Source organism: Misgurnus anguillicaudatus, chromosome 8 (genome assembly GCF_027580225.2).
Source record: "Misgurnus anguillicaudatus chromosome 8, ASM2758022v2, whole genome shotgun sequence".
Taxonomy (NCBI): Eukaryota; Metazoa; Chordata; class Actinopteri; order Cypriniformes; family Cobitidae; genus Misgurnus; species Misgurnus anguillicaudatus.
In genome coordinates, this window is record NC_073344.2 from 7,553,555 (window position 1) to 7,570,718 (window position 17,164).

Here is a 17,164-nt window from a genome sequence, read left to right on the forward strand (position 1 = left end):
ACATTTCTGCAGATTTTTACAATTTACTGATAAAACAAGCAAGAAATAAAAGGGGAAGAGAGGTTTAGGATTTCTGAAAATGACCCAAGGCTAATTAAAAGACGACAACGCACTACATGCCTACCGGTATTTGTCCACTACCTCCAACCATCCATCAATCTCCTACTTGACTAATAATCTTCATCCTATAACTGCTGTAAATAATTTGTATTTCTTATAAAATTATTAGTTCCAGTCCTCGATTCTGAATGGTCAATAGTGGCATTTTATTTAGTATGACAGCTGCACTAAATGAATCTGTGCATCACCCTTAGCAACCACCCTTAGCAACGTAAACATATGCGAAACAGTCTGTTGCTGTTCACAGTCTGTCAGGAACTATTTTTTTCCAGCGGAAGGAAGCCTTTTATTGATTTTACTTCATAAAATCTGCACTGATGCATATTTTTTTGCTTTTGTATTGTGCATTGTATTTTGTGGTAACCATTTTATAAAAGCCATAAGGTACTTGAGGCTAGTGCTGTACTATGAATAAGTCATCATGGCAGAAAGGGATGCAGGCCCTCCACCTCACAACACTTTTCAGACTTAGCGGGTGTGCACAGCAAAGCTTTTTAGATGCCGACTGCCAGCTTTTTTTCAGCTTTTTTCCAGCTTTTTTCAGCTGAGCACTTTGGTTGCTGTGATACTTTTGTTTTGTTTATCAGTCGTTATACGATGCGCCGGTTGGTTGTTGTGATATTTGTCCCGCCCCTCCTCCACTGTGATTGGACGGCCGTGTGAGAAGCTTTTTACTCAAAGTTGAATATTTTTTTAACTCTCGGCACTCAGCGCCCAAAAACCGCGCCAGCCTGCTGGCTTTTTTAAAAAATGTGGCGCTTCCATTGGAAACAATTGAAACATACACCGACATAAAAACTTTGGTGTGCACACACGCTTATTCCACGATACAGCACAGCCTCTCATACTGTACTGCTTACATATAAATAATGCCTATAACTGTTGTTAATAATGCTTATTACCATGGTACTGCATGATTACCATTTTCATACACCATACATACGACATAAAACAAAGATGCTAATATAATGGTATTTTTGGAAATTGTGTACGAACTAGAACTGCAACAACTAATCGATAAAATCTATAAAAATGTCAACGAATTTCATTATCGATTAATTGGTCTGTGACGTCACATGCTCCCGCACCACCGTCGGCCAACATGCACACGTGTCAGGTGCTGTTTCTTGTATAGCACAAGCTCACTTTTACTTCGCACAACGCGAGCTGCAAATTTATTCAGGCGATCTTCTGACCAGCCAACCAGCTTGGTTAAAAGCACGGAATCAAAAACGCAAACGAACGCTTGTTAATAAAGGATTAATTTCCTTTAATATAAGTGAGTTTGTATTTGTTTAATTGTTGTTGGGTTTTCATAAAAATAGTAATGAACCACAAGCATCTGTTTTAAAGTAAGGGGGAAATCCAGGTTTTTATTACTGTAACAACGCATGTTTATCACCACTTTCATATCATAATGCCTTATTTATTTTGTTAATAACAAATAATCTTAAAATTCATCAACGTCTAAAGATTAAAATTAGTTTTTTATCTGTGGCAAAATTTGCAGCACAAATTTACTATTTAAAAGCTGCACAAACATTTTTTATTTAAGGCTTAAAATATCTAAATCAAAAATATTATATTAGTAAAACTCTTTAGTAGCCTAGTGTGTGGCTTTTGCACTTTTAAAAGTACACTTCAACACGTGAATACCCTAATTTAGTGCCTCATTTAGCTATAATACATGAAAACATCTATTTAGGTAAATAGTTATATTTTATCCGATTAGTCGATTAATCGAAAAACAATCGCCCGATTAATCGATTATGAAAATAATCGTTAGTTGCAGCCTCACCCCCCAGTCACATTAGCTACAAGCGACAGAGCGACAGGCTACCATTCATTTTCAATGGAAGTGGCCGTTTGCCAGCGACAAGCGACGAGCTCGCCGCTGCACGAGCAAGGCAGGGCCAAAATAGACAAGCAGGCTATTTTATGCAAATGCTGAGCGATGCGACAAAGCGACTGCCAATCGGAGTGAAGGAGCAGCGTGACGTAGGTCTGTGGTCGAGTCCGAGAAAATAATTCAAGATGGCGGAAAATGCGTATTTATGTATATATCTGATAAGTTTGGCATTTTATCTCATATATTTTGTTACTTTTATCGAGAAATAAATACTTTTAAATCCAAAAACACAGTTCTTGTAACTTAACAATACCTCTAAAGTGACTTTTGATACCGCTTTGAGAAACTAGCCAAGAAACGCCCATCAAGCGATTGCGTGTTGCTCGGTGTGGTTCACTTTTGTAGCTAATGTGATTGTAGGGTTAGTATGGACATTCATCAGACTACATAACCTACCTTTTTATGTTATTTATTTAATACTGTTGAAGTTGTAAATAACATTTAGTCATTTATGCACTGATTAGGTGTTAGGGTTAGGAATAAAAATATTTTTGTCTGTAATAATCTTGTGCTCACTTAAATCAGCTGGCATATATTAGGGGGCCGCTCAAATGAAGATAAACAGACTGTCCACTGGTAGGATGGTGTGGTATGCTGATGTAATCGAGTGATAGATGTTAATATGCCGTCATATGGGGTGCTGGGGAGGTACTGTGACCCACACTGCTTGCTCTGAGAAGTTCTTACAAAAAAAAGTCAGTCTCAAGTTTCAGGTCGTGCCTCCGTCACAGACCGCACCACGTCAAAGGTCATATACCAAGAGACTCATATTAAAGCCTCAATCTTTAGTCAATCAACACTTAGTTAAAAGAGTTCTATAACAAGGTAGAGATTGTGATCTTGACCGACCCTGTACTATGTCTGTGCAGGGTGGGCTAGTTATCTGAAGTTATTAGCAACTGGCTTTAGACGTACAGAACCTTTAGCTATCTTAGGTCAGGTCAACAGATAAATTGCACTGAAAGAAAGTAATGCAGAGTAAAAATCCAGCGGAAAGCGACAGTATCTGATGTAAAGCAGCAATAACTAAAGAGACTAGGCACATTCACCAGAAGGTATGTGATATACTGTGACCAGTTCTAGGGTTAATGTTTCCCATTAGATTAAACATGTCTGTGAGAAATAAGAGAAAACATGGAGGACTATGAACCAGCAGTAATTCAGAGCAGCATTTTTTAAGTTCTGTAACTCATTGTGCCAACTCAGCAAGCTACCGCTAGCTTTTGTTAAGGACTTATACTACTGTATATACAAAATACCATATAACAAATACAAAATACTATAATTTTTGTTATTCTTGATGTATGTTCTACGAACATGAACTATGATTTTATACTTGATATTCTATCAGATGGCATCATATCCATGGGTTTGAAATAAGGGAGGTCCTGGGTGGGGTGTTAAAAGTTAACAAATACTATCCCAGGAAAAAAACTGCACTAAAATACAGTTGATTAAAGTACACTTAGTAAGTGCACATTTTCATGCACTTAATATACAAAAAAATTGTCTTTAGTACTTCTTAAGATAAACTTAAGAGAGCGGCCCCAGATTAAAATGTATGTATGTTTGATCTTAATTTCAAAACACCTTGCACTGACATATTTTAACATATATCCATACCATTGTTTTGTGTCAAGATGCATACGCACACCAGTATATTTTTTTGTAAAAACTACTTAAATGTCCTAAAATAACTAAGGCCTAGTCCTGAATTAATCAAAACCCTGTCCAGAAAACCGCCCCAGGAACATCTAATGGTGCTTTTCCATTGCATAGTAGCCCACGGTTTGGGTCAGGTCGGGTCAGCTCGCCTCACTTTGGCTTGGTTAGCTTCCCATCGAGTTTATTAACACTTCGGAGTGGGAGGGATTATAGGCATGTCGTTATATTTGCGCTGCCTGCTGCTGTGATATCATACAAGTGAGAGCGTCACTGTACATTCCTATACATTTATTTATTTCTCAGTCTGCCACAAAATTAAAGTTGACCACCACAAATAGATGTTTGCACATCGCGTTTATCACTACCTCTGTCTTACATGAATTTCTGTAAAAACACCCTTGACGTCAGTCGACGCACTCCGCTGAGCCTCATTTAAGTTGCATTTAAGCAAATATGCGGACGTGGGCATTGCGAATGTGACGCCACAAACTGCAAGTCTGGAAAAAAACTGTTATAGTGTTCCTGATTCTCAACCTGTGGATGTTTTTTATTGCTAAAAGGGAGTTTGGGAACTTATAGTAGAGCACAGATGACAACATGTTTGTTCGAGCTAGCATGAAGGTAAAGCTAATCTTTTACATACAATCAGTGATCTACAACGTTTTTGCAGCACGTTTTGGTATCAGCTCTGGTCCCTTAGAATCCCGACCGAGGAGGTACTAAAAAAGTTTTGGGTACTGCATACTGCACCCAGTGGAAAAGCCCCCAAAAGTAAGCTGACCCGACCCAAACCAAACGTGGGGTACTATGCAACGGAAAAGCGCGACAGGGCGTATCCTAGTCATGGACTAAAAAAAACATTGTACTGACAAATCTCAACATATATCACTGCCATTGTTTTGTCTCACAATGCACATCAGCATTGTTTTTAGTAAGATATGTTTGCAAAACTACTTAATTGCCCTAAAATAACTAAGGCCTAGTCCTGGATTAATCCGGAAAACCGCCTCATTCAATGTAGTGGTTACAAGTCTTATTTTTAAGGAGTTTTACACAGAATTTATGATGAATTAATGTATTTAAAAAAAACTGGGTCCCCCTGACATCATCTCACGCCCCCCAGTTATGGGAACCCTCTGATAAATCCTTGAAATAGAGAGCTTTCAAAAAGCAAACCACTTTTGAAAAGTACAGCATTACGGTAGTTGTTACTAAAAACAGATCAGAGAACCCCATTAGGATGTCCTCATTCAAACAACACTGGGGTTTCTGGGATATCTCCAGCAACCATACCCTAATAGACTAGCGAACAGTAGTCTGGACTCTGTTAAGATCCATTTGATTCCACTGGAACTGTACAAAGTCTTTTATTCTTTTTTATTTAAGGAAAGGGTTTCCTTTCACACCAGTCACAGAAAAGTTAAACATGCCTGACAAGGCACTGATGGCCATATTATTCTTTTTAAACAGGCAAAAAGGGAATGTTATAAACAACCTTGCGGAAACATGGGGCCGCATACAGTTCAAACGCCTATTTTCAAGTTCTTTAATATGTTCAATGGGAAATCAAAGGCACAACTGCATTGTGTACATTACTATGTCTACTTATGGTAAAATCTCAGTACAGAAATCATGTATATTTACAGTAAAGTATTTATAATTTACGAGGAACTTAACAAATCCTCCATCATGATCAAACCTACATAGATAGACACCAATGAGATTAAATGGAGAACAAATGGAGACTTTCAGAAACACCCTGATGAACCAAGTCCCAAACTTTGCTCAGATTTGCCATGGCCATTTTAATATGAACACAAACATTTCAAACTACTCAGAAACATCCCCGCATCTTGCATATGTGTAGCATCCTCAAAAGAAAGAGAGGTGATGCCGAGACCTCTCTCTTAAGGGATGGCTGACATTTAGGCCGAAACAACAGTGACCACTGTTTCTCTTCTCAAGGTTCAGCCCAATCCCCATCCATGGTATTCGATTACCTCTTTCCAGGTGGTCCCCATAAAGAAGGCAACGTTAAAAGTGAGGACCCGTAAAGGAGGGAAGAAAACATATTGCTTTTATTAAAAGGTTTATGAATAAGGTCTTCAGTGTGAGTAATCATAATGTGCAGCTGTGGTGAGCATCTGAGAAGATCTAGACCCAACAGGGGACTGTATAGAGTGTCCGCCCCTACCTGCTGTTTTAAGACAAGCTTACCCTATTCAAGTCATTTCCCTATACAAAAGATAAAGCCAAGTTAACCTCAGATCACTGCATCAAAGCCAAATATGTCCTCCTCAAAGAAACACCTAATACATTTCCTACCGCCTGCCCTCAAAAGTTCAAGAGTTCCTCCATTATTGATACGCTATTAAAATGTTCTGTGCATTAATGCATAATCTTTTTGTTTTATAAAAAATGCAACATCAGTTTACCTCCTTTACATACAATAGTCAAGGTATGTATGTATACGTATATTTATGTAACTATATATTTATAAAAAGATTTGACTTTTTTATTTTCAACACAGTTATGGAAATATACAGTACTGTGCAAAAATCTTAGGCCACCATCACCAGCTTTGTTGTTTTAGCAAAGTTTTAATGTCCATCCAAATTTATTTTTCACTCTTTTTTAAGATAAAAACAGAAAATACAGGAATATGTACACAAAAAACCAAAAAATTTTCAGAACTAAATGTCTTCTTCAGACATCATTCAGTATTTATTGAGACCTCTCTTGGCATGAAACACATCTTGAGCTTTTTTTTGGAGACTGAAGTCCTGAAGTCATTCGATTAGAAATTAGGATTTTATTTCATTTAGGTTTAAGAGATCCGGCAGCTGCCTGCTATTGCTCAAGTGGAAGGGGAGTTTACCCTAAATACTTGACACTTTAGCTTATACTTTTATACAGCTTTTAATACTATATGCACATTTACTGTATTTTCTGGATTTATTCTAATAAAAAGACTGAGAAATAATTATATATGATTACTAAAACAACATATCTAATGGTAGCATGGTGGCCTAAGATTTGCACAGTACTGTACAACTGAAAGTGAAATGTAAATCTGCTATGTCTGGCTCTCTCTCAAGGTTTTTTCCCTCCTAGGATTTTCCCCCCAGGGTTTTTCTCCTAGGGGTTTTTTCAACCCCTAGGGAGTGTGCTGACATTAACTTAGCACCCTCTTATATACGTTACATTATTACTATGCTTGCTAGTACAGTTAATCTTAGCCGCTGTATTTTGCTGCGTATGTTTAGGATTTTAGTGTGTTTCATTTCCATTTTCATGTGGGTTTGGGGTTAGAACGACTTTCTGTAACATAAAATGACATTCTAACCCAGTGGTCTTCACTATTTTTTTATGAGAGCCACACTGATAGGTTAGTATCAAAAGTTACATCCAGTCATAGCATGTCTGCTTATCAATCTGTCAATCTGTTGCAATGCAATAAATACAAGGGCAAATCATTCTTTATCATTTACCAGTCAAATTTGTAACTGAAACAATATGATATCCCTTAATGACAAAAACAGGATTTTAATGCTAAGCATTCTTATAATATGCTTATGCAGTGCCCCCAAACCACCAGGGGGCCACCTTTCTCATAATTTCATGCGGCGCACAGAACGGTTGGCGAGTGACATTACTTAACTGTGCCGCGAGAGCAATTCGAAAGCATAACAAGCAGCTTTATCTCACTGTACTTTGATGTCATATGACGATCACTCTGTGCAAGCGCTGCATGCGATTGAACACGCTTATCGACGTGCATCTTGATCTAATAGGTTTGGTTTTCCAACAAAGTTAGCATCCGGAGCAGAAAAGACAGAAAAAGCGCATGCCTGCATAATCATATCACTGTATTATTTACTGCCATGCGAGCCACAAATTAAAGCTTGCCGAGCCGCATGCTGCTCGCAAGCCGTGCAATGAAGAACACTGTTCTAACCCAAACCCAGCTGTAATCGTGCATTCACACCAGCCGAGGTAGAGGCGGCAAAAACGCGCTATTCGCACGTAGTTAGACGCTTGAACATTTGAATTTACTCGCCTCATTCACACGTGAAAGCCGCGCGTGAAATTCTAGTCATTGGAGACATTCACGCGGAAATTCGCATCATGGTAGTGGCTTCTGCGACTCGGCTGAGACTCCGCTCGCTTCCTGTAATCACGTCAATACTACAGCAAGGTCCTGATTTGTTAACGTGGCGCGGAATTCCCCCGAAGTTCAGATTTTTCAACTTGCGCGTTTACCGCGGCAACGCTCAATTCACGCGGAACGCGCCATCCGCGTCGCGCCTTCTGTGCCATTCGCGCATACCGTGCTGCAGGATGTCTAATCACGTCTTTACATTGACTTAACATGTAAATCACTCGCACTTGCTGCCTCTAATGCGTCTGGTGTGAACCCTGCACAACCCTAAGGTCAGGCGACAATTGTTTAAAAATCCAGAAAACATTGTATAAACCAATAGTTAAAGTGACATCTTAAACCAAACTCCAAATATAACCCCAAACCCACGCGAAAATGGTTAAAAAATAGAAAAAACAATTGGGTAACCAATACGTGAAACTGACACGGAAAAGAAAGTCCGTGGAACAGACACAGAAAAATACGGAGATCCGTGACAATGACATGGATAAATGAGCAAAATATTCTGTGACTATACCACAGAACTTTGTGAGATCAACATTGTTAAAGGGGCCATGGCACAAGACTTTTTTAAGATGTCAAATAAATCTTTGGTGTCCCCAGAGCACATGTGTGAAGTTTTACCATATAAATAATTTATTATAGCATGTTAAAATTGCCACTTTGCAGTTGTGTGCAAACATGTGCTGTTTTTGGGTGTGTCCTTTAAAATGCAAATGAGCTGATGAAATTCAAACACTGATCACAAAGATAGTGGTTTGTTGCAATTAAAACTCAATTGTGCTTTTCTCTGCACTAAATGGCAGTGCTGTGGTTGGATAGTGCAGATTAAGGGGTGGTATTATTATAAAAAGAGCTCCTTATGACATCATAAGGAGAGTCAAATTTCAACGACCTATTTTTTCATGTGCTTGTAGAGAATGGTTTACCAAAACTAAGTTACTGGGTGGATCATTTTCACATTTTCTAGGTTGATAGCAGCACTGGGAACCCAATCACAGCACTTAAACATGGAAAAGTCAGATTTTCATGCGATGGCCCCTTTAATGTTTGGTCGATAAATGTCGAACAACAAACAGCCAAGCCACTGAACACCTTTCATTCACTTCAAATTAAAAGTGATGTCTACACTAAATAAAGTCCATAGCACTCGATTCTGCCAGTCTCACCACTAAACCATTGCAGTTGTCTAAATGGTGGGCTTTATTTTAGTCTCTTTGCAGACATCAGTAAAAATCTACCCTTTTTTATCGAAGATTTTGGAACGCAATGCTCCATACGGCCGTAACTGAAACAACCTAAAAAATTTTTTTGGGTGCAATTTCAGTTTAAAAAACAAAAGTACTCTTGATGTCAGGTTTACACTATTTTTAAGGTATCTGTTTTCTCTATTCAATTCGATAGGACTTTAGTCTTGCATGACTGAAATAACTGCCTGGAGGCGTGGCAAAGATGGCCGCCTAGTGGCTTGACTTTCTTAAAAGGACTTTGATTCTATAATGGCCAGAAATATGTATTTACCTTGCCAATCTGATTCCTTTATTTATGACTGTCTTAATTCTTCTTCAACAACAACTCTGTTTTGTGTCTCATCACTTTCTCGTCATTGACCTTTTGCTCTTCAGACTTCAAATTCCCTCCCCACCTTCTCTCATATTTCCTCTCTTCCCCGCTTCGTGACCAGCTGTGGCCGAGCTCTCGGTCTGCTCATTGACACCAGGCCACCAAAATGCATCTCTGCTCTGGAGTTCATTAAAGGAAGAGTTTCATTAGAGCTCTAGTCACAACATGTCACCAGGGACGTTCACTCCCCATCCTGTTGGCCACGTACCTCACCAAGTAGAGATTGACACAGAAAAATGAACGGCACGGAGAGCGGGGGAGCAAAGGAAAACAGACAGCCTACTGACCCCCTTCCTATTGATGGAAGCTGACAGGAAGACTTCCTTTGATGATGACAGTAATGACTACCAACAGGCCGTCGTGCAGCTCAAAGGGATCTCTGTGCATACCTCAACGCAGGCAGCACGAGGGCACCTAGCTCAAAACGTGCTGCGCTGTCGTCTGTGCGGGGCTCAGAAGCAGACAGCCGGGTTTGCGGGCTTTAATCAATATTAATGTGATCTGGAAAGCGGCCAGTCACGTCAAATGGTCAGGAGTTCAGACTTTGATTCTCGTCTCTGCTGAAAATACCTACAGTGTCAAGAAATGAAATCAGGAATGGTTTGAGACGTGCATGAGCCGTTTAATGAAGACCACGCAACTATTTACTTCGAACACTGGACCACTTTATAGGAGCAAATGCTTGCGTTAATATCGTCAATGAAATTAATAGTAAAAGCATCACATTATGTTCAACTGAACATCGGTAAACAATGCAATCAGACTAATTCCCTCAAAGGCAGTTTTAATGTACTGTATACTTATATTATGTTGTTAAATCTTACTTATTAAATAAAGTTGTTATAGGTTTGGTTAAAAATTGCGTAAAGGTAACATTATTTTACATTTGCCTTTAGCACATTGTTAACTATAACGTTATGCCATTTTAGTGACGCAACATAATTTCATTAATTTTAAAGAACAATCACAAAGATAAAATGTATAAAACAAAACAAAATGCTGTGTAAAACTTAACACCAATGAGATCAAATAACATCTTAACCAAGTTATGTAGTACTAAAATGAATGTATAGGTATTATGGCAACTCAAAGAAGCATATGCTATCATATTTCTCTGGTTTCACACTGTGTATAGGTATTGTGGCCTGCAGCATGGAAATATGCTAACATTAACAGAGAAACACGCAGACGGTAATATTAATATACCGACTGTCAGCTGAACAGAAACATGTGGCGAGTCTGGTTGTAGGTTTTAGCACAAACAGGTGCAGGCTGATTTTAATAAAGTTAGACATACAAATGCTATGGTTACTATGCTCTTCAATGAGACACAGGCATGTCACATTGACAACATCTTCACTTTTCTTTGCTTGCCTCAATTTTAAGGTTTCTGGAGTCAGCGGACCCATAATTTTTTCGTTAAATAACGTCTGTCGGGATTTACTAAAGATAATTAGCGATGAAAAGATCTAGTTATTTTTGCGACTGACCTTGCAAATGCATTTCTAGGAGTTTCCCTTTCAGACACAAAATGTATGAGAAGAAAGTATTTAAATGATTCACGTGCGTTGCGCATGTATTATTACTGTTTTGTGTGCCATTATTTAATGCTGAAAAGAACATGTCTTAAAGGTGCAGTGTGTAAATTTTAGCAGCATCTAGTGGTGAGGTTGCAAATTTCAAACAAGGGCTCAGTCGACTGCTCATCCCTTGCTTTTGAAATGCATAGAGAAGCTACAGTAGCCGCCACCGGAAAAACATGTCATCGTCGGAGACAACTTAGTAAAAAAGTGTGTCCGTTAAGGGTTTCTGTAGAAACATGACGTCACAAAATGGCGACTTCCACGTAAGGGGACCCTCTGTGTGTGTTGATAAAATCGTCTCATTATAAGGTAATAAAAACATAACGGTTCATTATCAAAAGGTCTTTATACAACCTTGATCATATAGTTTTGTATATTATTTTGCATTTCTGTCAAAAGATCCTTCTAAAAATTACACACTGCACCTTTAAATCATTTTGCGCTTGAAATGGCTAAAATTGTAGCTAATAGAAGAGGCATCAGAGAGCGCGTGGTACAAGACAGAGGATTTTTTTTAACATGTAACAGTTTAATCGGAAAACCAGAGGAATATATTATTCAAAAAATATTGTTTGCCAGGCCATTTTTTTATTTGCTGAAGAAAATAATAGAGGAGTCACTTGGAGAAGTCACACAATACCAAGTGTTTTTTAAAACTTATTGTAAACCTTCACTGTTCAGTGTCCTATGGCTTTGTTAGCTGTGATGTCCGTGGTGCTGAACTCAAGCACATCACAGGCAACTTATCAGATCTGCTTATTTGCAATCCTGAACCAATTTGTGCTGCTGTTAGTAGATTGCGTTGGTCATTATGCAAAATCAGCAGTTGGGCCTGTGTTATTTTAATTTGCACCGTTTTAGTAAATAACCCGCAGTAAGCACTTTTTTGAAATTGCGCTCTCATTTGGTAAATCTGGCCCTTACTGTGCATTCACACGCGTAAGAGGCAGCAAGCACGAGTGATTTACATGTTAAGACAATGCAAAAACGCAAATAGGCATCCTGGCGCGAAGCGAATGGCGCGGGACGCGAAGAAGGTGGGGCGTGGATGGCGCGTTCAGCAGAAATTGAGCGTTGCCGTGGGAAACGTGCGAGTTGAAAAATCTAAACTTTGCCGGATATTCGCGCCACCTTAACCAATCAGGAGCTTGCTCTAGTAGTGACATGATTACAGGAAGCGAGTGGAGTCGCAGAAGCCCCTCCAATGATGCGAATTTTTACGTGAATGTCTCGAATGACTCGAATTTCATGCGCAAATAAAGCAAGTAAACTCAAAATGTTCAAGTGTCCAACTACGTGCAAATATCGCGTTTTTCCCCGCCTCTACCGCGTCTGGTGTGGACGCACAGTCAGTTACATCTCATAGCAGTTTCTGAAAAACACATGAATTTTAAGCTTTCACTGTATACTTGCAAATATAAAAAGTTCATGTGAAACAAATGTAAAAATATAAAGAAGGATAAATGTGCAAAAAAAAAATGTGTCAGGCGGTGTATAACACCACTAAAAAGCTTTCATTTCCCTATTATTTTCTCTTTCGCCAGTGTGTTTAAGTGCTGATAATGGAGGATTTTAGATGCTTTTAGGTGCAGCACATAAAAAAGCAAACTGGACTTACATTGGGGGCCTTCCAGACAGAGGGGTGGGAGCCGGATCTGAGAAAAAGAGAGAATAGGGAATTTACCCAACATGTTACAAACCAAACGGCTATAAACAAGCACAACACAAAACGATAATTGAGAATACTATAAAGTGATATTTGTGGCTGCAACAACATCGCCAACATCCTAATTTCTAGATCTACTTTGAATGGGGTATTTCCTGCAGAAAATATATATATATATATATATATATATATATATATATATATATATATATATATATATATATATATATATATATATATATATATATATATATATATATATATATATATATATATATATATATATGATTAAACTTGACTTTGGCATCCTAAAATGATGATTCAAGTAATTTTACTTGATTTAGCTAGATTAGATGCAGATTGACTTTCAAATGCAGATTGACCACCCAAATTAAGACTACATTTTACACTTTAAATATTTATTAACAACAGCAGTAAATATTGTCAAGAAGACATGTACATACATTTTACTGTCAACTTGTTTATGCAGATTGTATTTTATAAGCTTGATCATGGTTTCTGTTAAAAGTGATTTAAGACTTTTACTGACAATGTCGAGAGCATTATTGTTGCTACATTAAAATTAAGTGCGAACCTCTCCGCTCGCGGGTTTCCTTTGATTTCGGGCAGAACTGGGATCTGCATTCAGGTGCACTATGAATTTCTCTCCACTCTTGCCCAGAGAGTGTGCACGCACTTTAAATCTCTTCAATCACTTCCATGCAATTGTTTTATCTTTCCCGAAGTGTGCGTGTATGCGTTCAGACTGCGTCCCGTGCATTCGCAAATCCATCAGCGCTCGAGCTCTCTGGTAAATAACCCCTACTGTACGCTGCGCTGGGTGCAAGGAGTGCTCATGGGAGTTGTAGCTTCCCAGGGTCGCATTTGCGCATTGTTTATAATTGTGCGTAACTTTTAAGAAAACTACAATAATAAAAATTATACGCAACCTGCTAAAGTGGCTAGTGGGATTGCCGCCACATTTGGCGGGTGTTAATGTCAATCCCTGGTTAAAACTTTCCTTAGATGTTCTAGTAATGTATATTCTTGACAAAAATAACCAAAGCATTACGAAATATATAGATTTTTGGTTGTTTTATCTTATTTTAATGCTTTTTCGTATTATTTTGAATAATTTTCGGTCAACTTTAGGCCCCCTTGGAATTCCATTGAGGCTCCCTTGTGGGCCCTGGACCCCTAATTGAGAAACATTGATCTAAGACATTGTTCATATTTAATACATATAACAGATCAGTTTGTAAGCAATAACATTTCTTCTAAAATATGTATTAGTATTTAGACCTGGGTACATACTAAGAAACTCACCAAATTTGACAAACAGAATTCCAGTGGTGGATACTGTGCCATATGCGTTGGTAGCCACACACTGAAAGTAGCCGGTGTCCGTGGTGTCCAGGTTTCGGATTCTCAAACGTGACCCGTACGAAGTCAATCTCAAAGAGATACGTCGCGGTTCCTGGGCCACAGGGGCATCGTTTTTTAGCCAGCGCACACTGGGTGCTGGGTTCCCTGAAACATGGCAATGTAACTCAGCCGTCTGACCATGAGAGGTAGTGATGTTATTCATGGGAGCATCCAACCTTAAGAAGTGACCTGAGGAGACAAAACAAAAACATGTAAAACATACAATGTGGCTAACTTAAAATAGGCAAAGGGAAGAGTGATGTAATTGTTTAAAGGTATAGTTTACCTAGGCAAAAAAAATAGAAGTTTACTCATTCCCCACCCTGTTCCAAACCTGTATCCCTTTATTTCATCCATGGATAACAAAACGAGACAAAATATTACTAACTGTTAGCTGTAGTCCCTATTTACTTTTTTATCGTATGAATAAAGCATTTTTCTATGTAAGAAAGAGGGTCATACTTTTTGGAAATGTTTTTAAACCTTTAACGCTGCCTCCATCTGATGTGCACCAAGTCTGTATGAGAGTGAGGAAAAAAAATGTGTGTTTTTGTGCAGTTTTACTGTAACTACATACGCTCTATCTTGTATAACAAACCTCTAAGCTGGCGGTTAGGAATTCTTTACATAATATTTAGTGGTTGCCACAATGCGGTAAATCATTAGTTTGTCTCATCGGGGGAGGAAAGCGCCAGAGGGAACGGCAGAATCTTTTGGAAACTTCCGTCTCCAGAAACCTGTCTTGCCAGGCCTACGGCAAGCTTTGATAAGGCGCCAGCATAAACATGACAAGCCTCAATATTCCACGAATAATATGTGTTTGCAGTAAGCTCTGACCAGTTCGGGTCTGGGTAAGGCCATGGGAAAGTTACCCAGATGGTATGTTGAAATACTTATGGGTGATGGACCTAAATCACAATTGGGGTTATAATGGGTATACTCTACAATAGCATGTGTGTGCATGTGTGTCCGTGAGAGATTTAGTTGTTCCACACATATAATTTTGACCTCTCTAGGGTTCCCTGGGACGTCCTGTTGAGTCATGTGATTGGTTTGGCAGACAGGCTCTGACAGGCTCCTGATGGTATCAAGTCCTACTGGTGGAGCAAAGAGTGAAAGTAAACTTATCCTCTCACTTGATGAGAATTTACAGTGTGTGTATCATAGTGTCCAGTAGGGGATTGTGCAATGACCCCGGTTACACAGCAGTACACCTAATAGAGTCGTGGAAATAAAAATCCCCCTCAATCTCTTAGTAGAGAAAAGAACTTCAGCGGTCTTTAACACAGCCCAGTGCTATACGCATTTAGTAAAGTGATGGTATATTTATATTTGAATTGTTAAAGGTCACATATTATGCCAATTTATACAAGATGTAATATAAGTCTCAGGTGTGCCAAGAATGTGTCTGTGAAGTTCCAGATCATTTGTTATAACATGTCCAAAATGCCTCTATTTGGGTGGCAAAAAAGCGCTGTTTTCATGACTGTACCTTTAAATGCAAATGAGCTACAGCTCATCATCACTCTCTTACCAACAGACTTTGACCTTAGTATATTTAGCCACATTAGTCCTACAATGTGCTAACAAACACATTTAGAAACACTTTTGGGTCAAATTAACCAGTCAGTCAGCGCCATGGGTGGGGCTTTGTTTTTGTGATGTCACATTAACAAGAAAATCAAAACAGCATGTCTAATAAGATTGTTTTAAATGGGGATTAAAAAGAAGTAGAAGATAATCACGTCACTACTAAAGCAAGCTCCTGATTGGTTAACGCGATGCGTTTTCCGCCAAATTTCAAATTTTTCAATTTACACGTTTGCCGCGGAATTTGCACTAGACGCGCGAATGAGGCCTAATCGCGTCTACCGCGCCACGCTAAACACCTCATTCGCGCCGCGAGACCTCCAGACGCGCGTCAACGCATCTTCACATTGACTTAACATTGAAATCACTCATGCTTGACGCCTCTACCGTGGCTGGTGTAAATGCAGCATTAGGCCACCATCACCAGACTTGTTGTTTTAGAAGTTTTAATGTCCAACGATATTTATTTTTTTATCTATTTTATTAAGATACATACAGAAAATTCAGGAAATATGTATATAAAAATAAAAAATGAAATTTTCAGGACTAAATGTCTTCTTTAGGCATCGTCTGTGTTTAGTGTGACCTCTCTTGGCACTAAACACATCTTGAGCATTTTCGAGCAGAAGGAAGTAAAAAGACTAATTTCTTTAAAATTGGAAATTAGGATTTAATTTTATTTAGGTTTAAGAGATGTCTCAAGTGGAGGAGGAATTTACCCTAAACACTTGACATTTACCCTAAACACTTGACACATCAGTTTACATTTTTAAACAGTTTTTAATACTACATACACATTTTCTGTATTTTCTGGATGTATTCTATTAAAGAGACTGAGAAACAATTATATATGATCACTATAACATTGCAAAAACAACAAATCTAATTCTGGCATGGTGGCCTAAGACTTGCACAGTACTGTATATTTGTATATTTATGCATTTGGCAGACGCTTTTATCCAAAGCGACTTATAGTGCATTACGAGCTATAATTTTTTTTAATCAATATGTGTGTTCCCTGGGTTCGAACCCATGATCTTCAAACGCAATGCTCTACCAGCTATATCTGAATTCATAATGGCTGCAATTGTATCGAAAGTTGCACCATTTTGGTCTTTTTTTTAGTTGCATCTTCTCTGATGGAGGTCAATCTGGTGCAATGCGAGGAATGTGACTTTGACGAGAAAATTAATAAAAGTATATTGGGTGCGAGCCACGAGTGTGGCCCCCAGGGTTACAGGCCGGGTACGGAGCCGCAGGGCCCACAGCTGTGCAGGTATATCCGCAATATTACTCAAGTCGAGGTGGGGGATAAATTCCTTTGACAACCATTCTGCTTTCGAAAACTCCAGCAGTGCTCAAACTATACCTGACAGCAGTGTTCAGCAAACTCCATCTAGAGTTACCAAGAGTCGGCTGGT

The 17,164-nt window shown here is 38.7% G+C and overlaps 1 protein-coding gene across 1 annotated transcript in view; it reads right to left on the bottom strand.

The window, feature by feature from the left end:
* Positions 1-17,164, bottom strand: part of ror1 (receptor tyrosine kinase-like orphan receptor 1) — a 163,454-nt gene that overhangs the window by 24,831 nt on the left and 121,459 nt on the right. Inside the window, exons 3-4 of the mRNA XM_055213296.2 lie at positions 14,055-14,342; positions 12,681-12,717 (exon numbers count right to left, since the gene is read on the bottom strand). Of these exons, the coding sequence (XP_055069271.2) occupies positions 12,681-12,717; positions 14,055-14,342 (325 nt within the window). The remainder of the gene's footprint in view (positions 1-12,680; positions 12,718-14,054; positions 14,343-17,164) is intronic.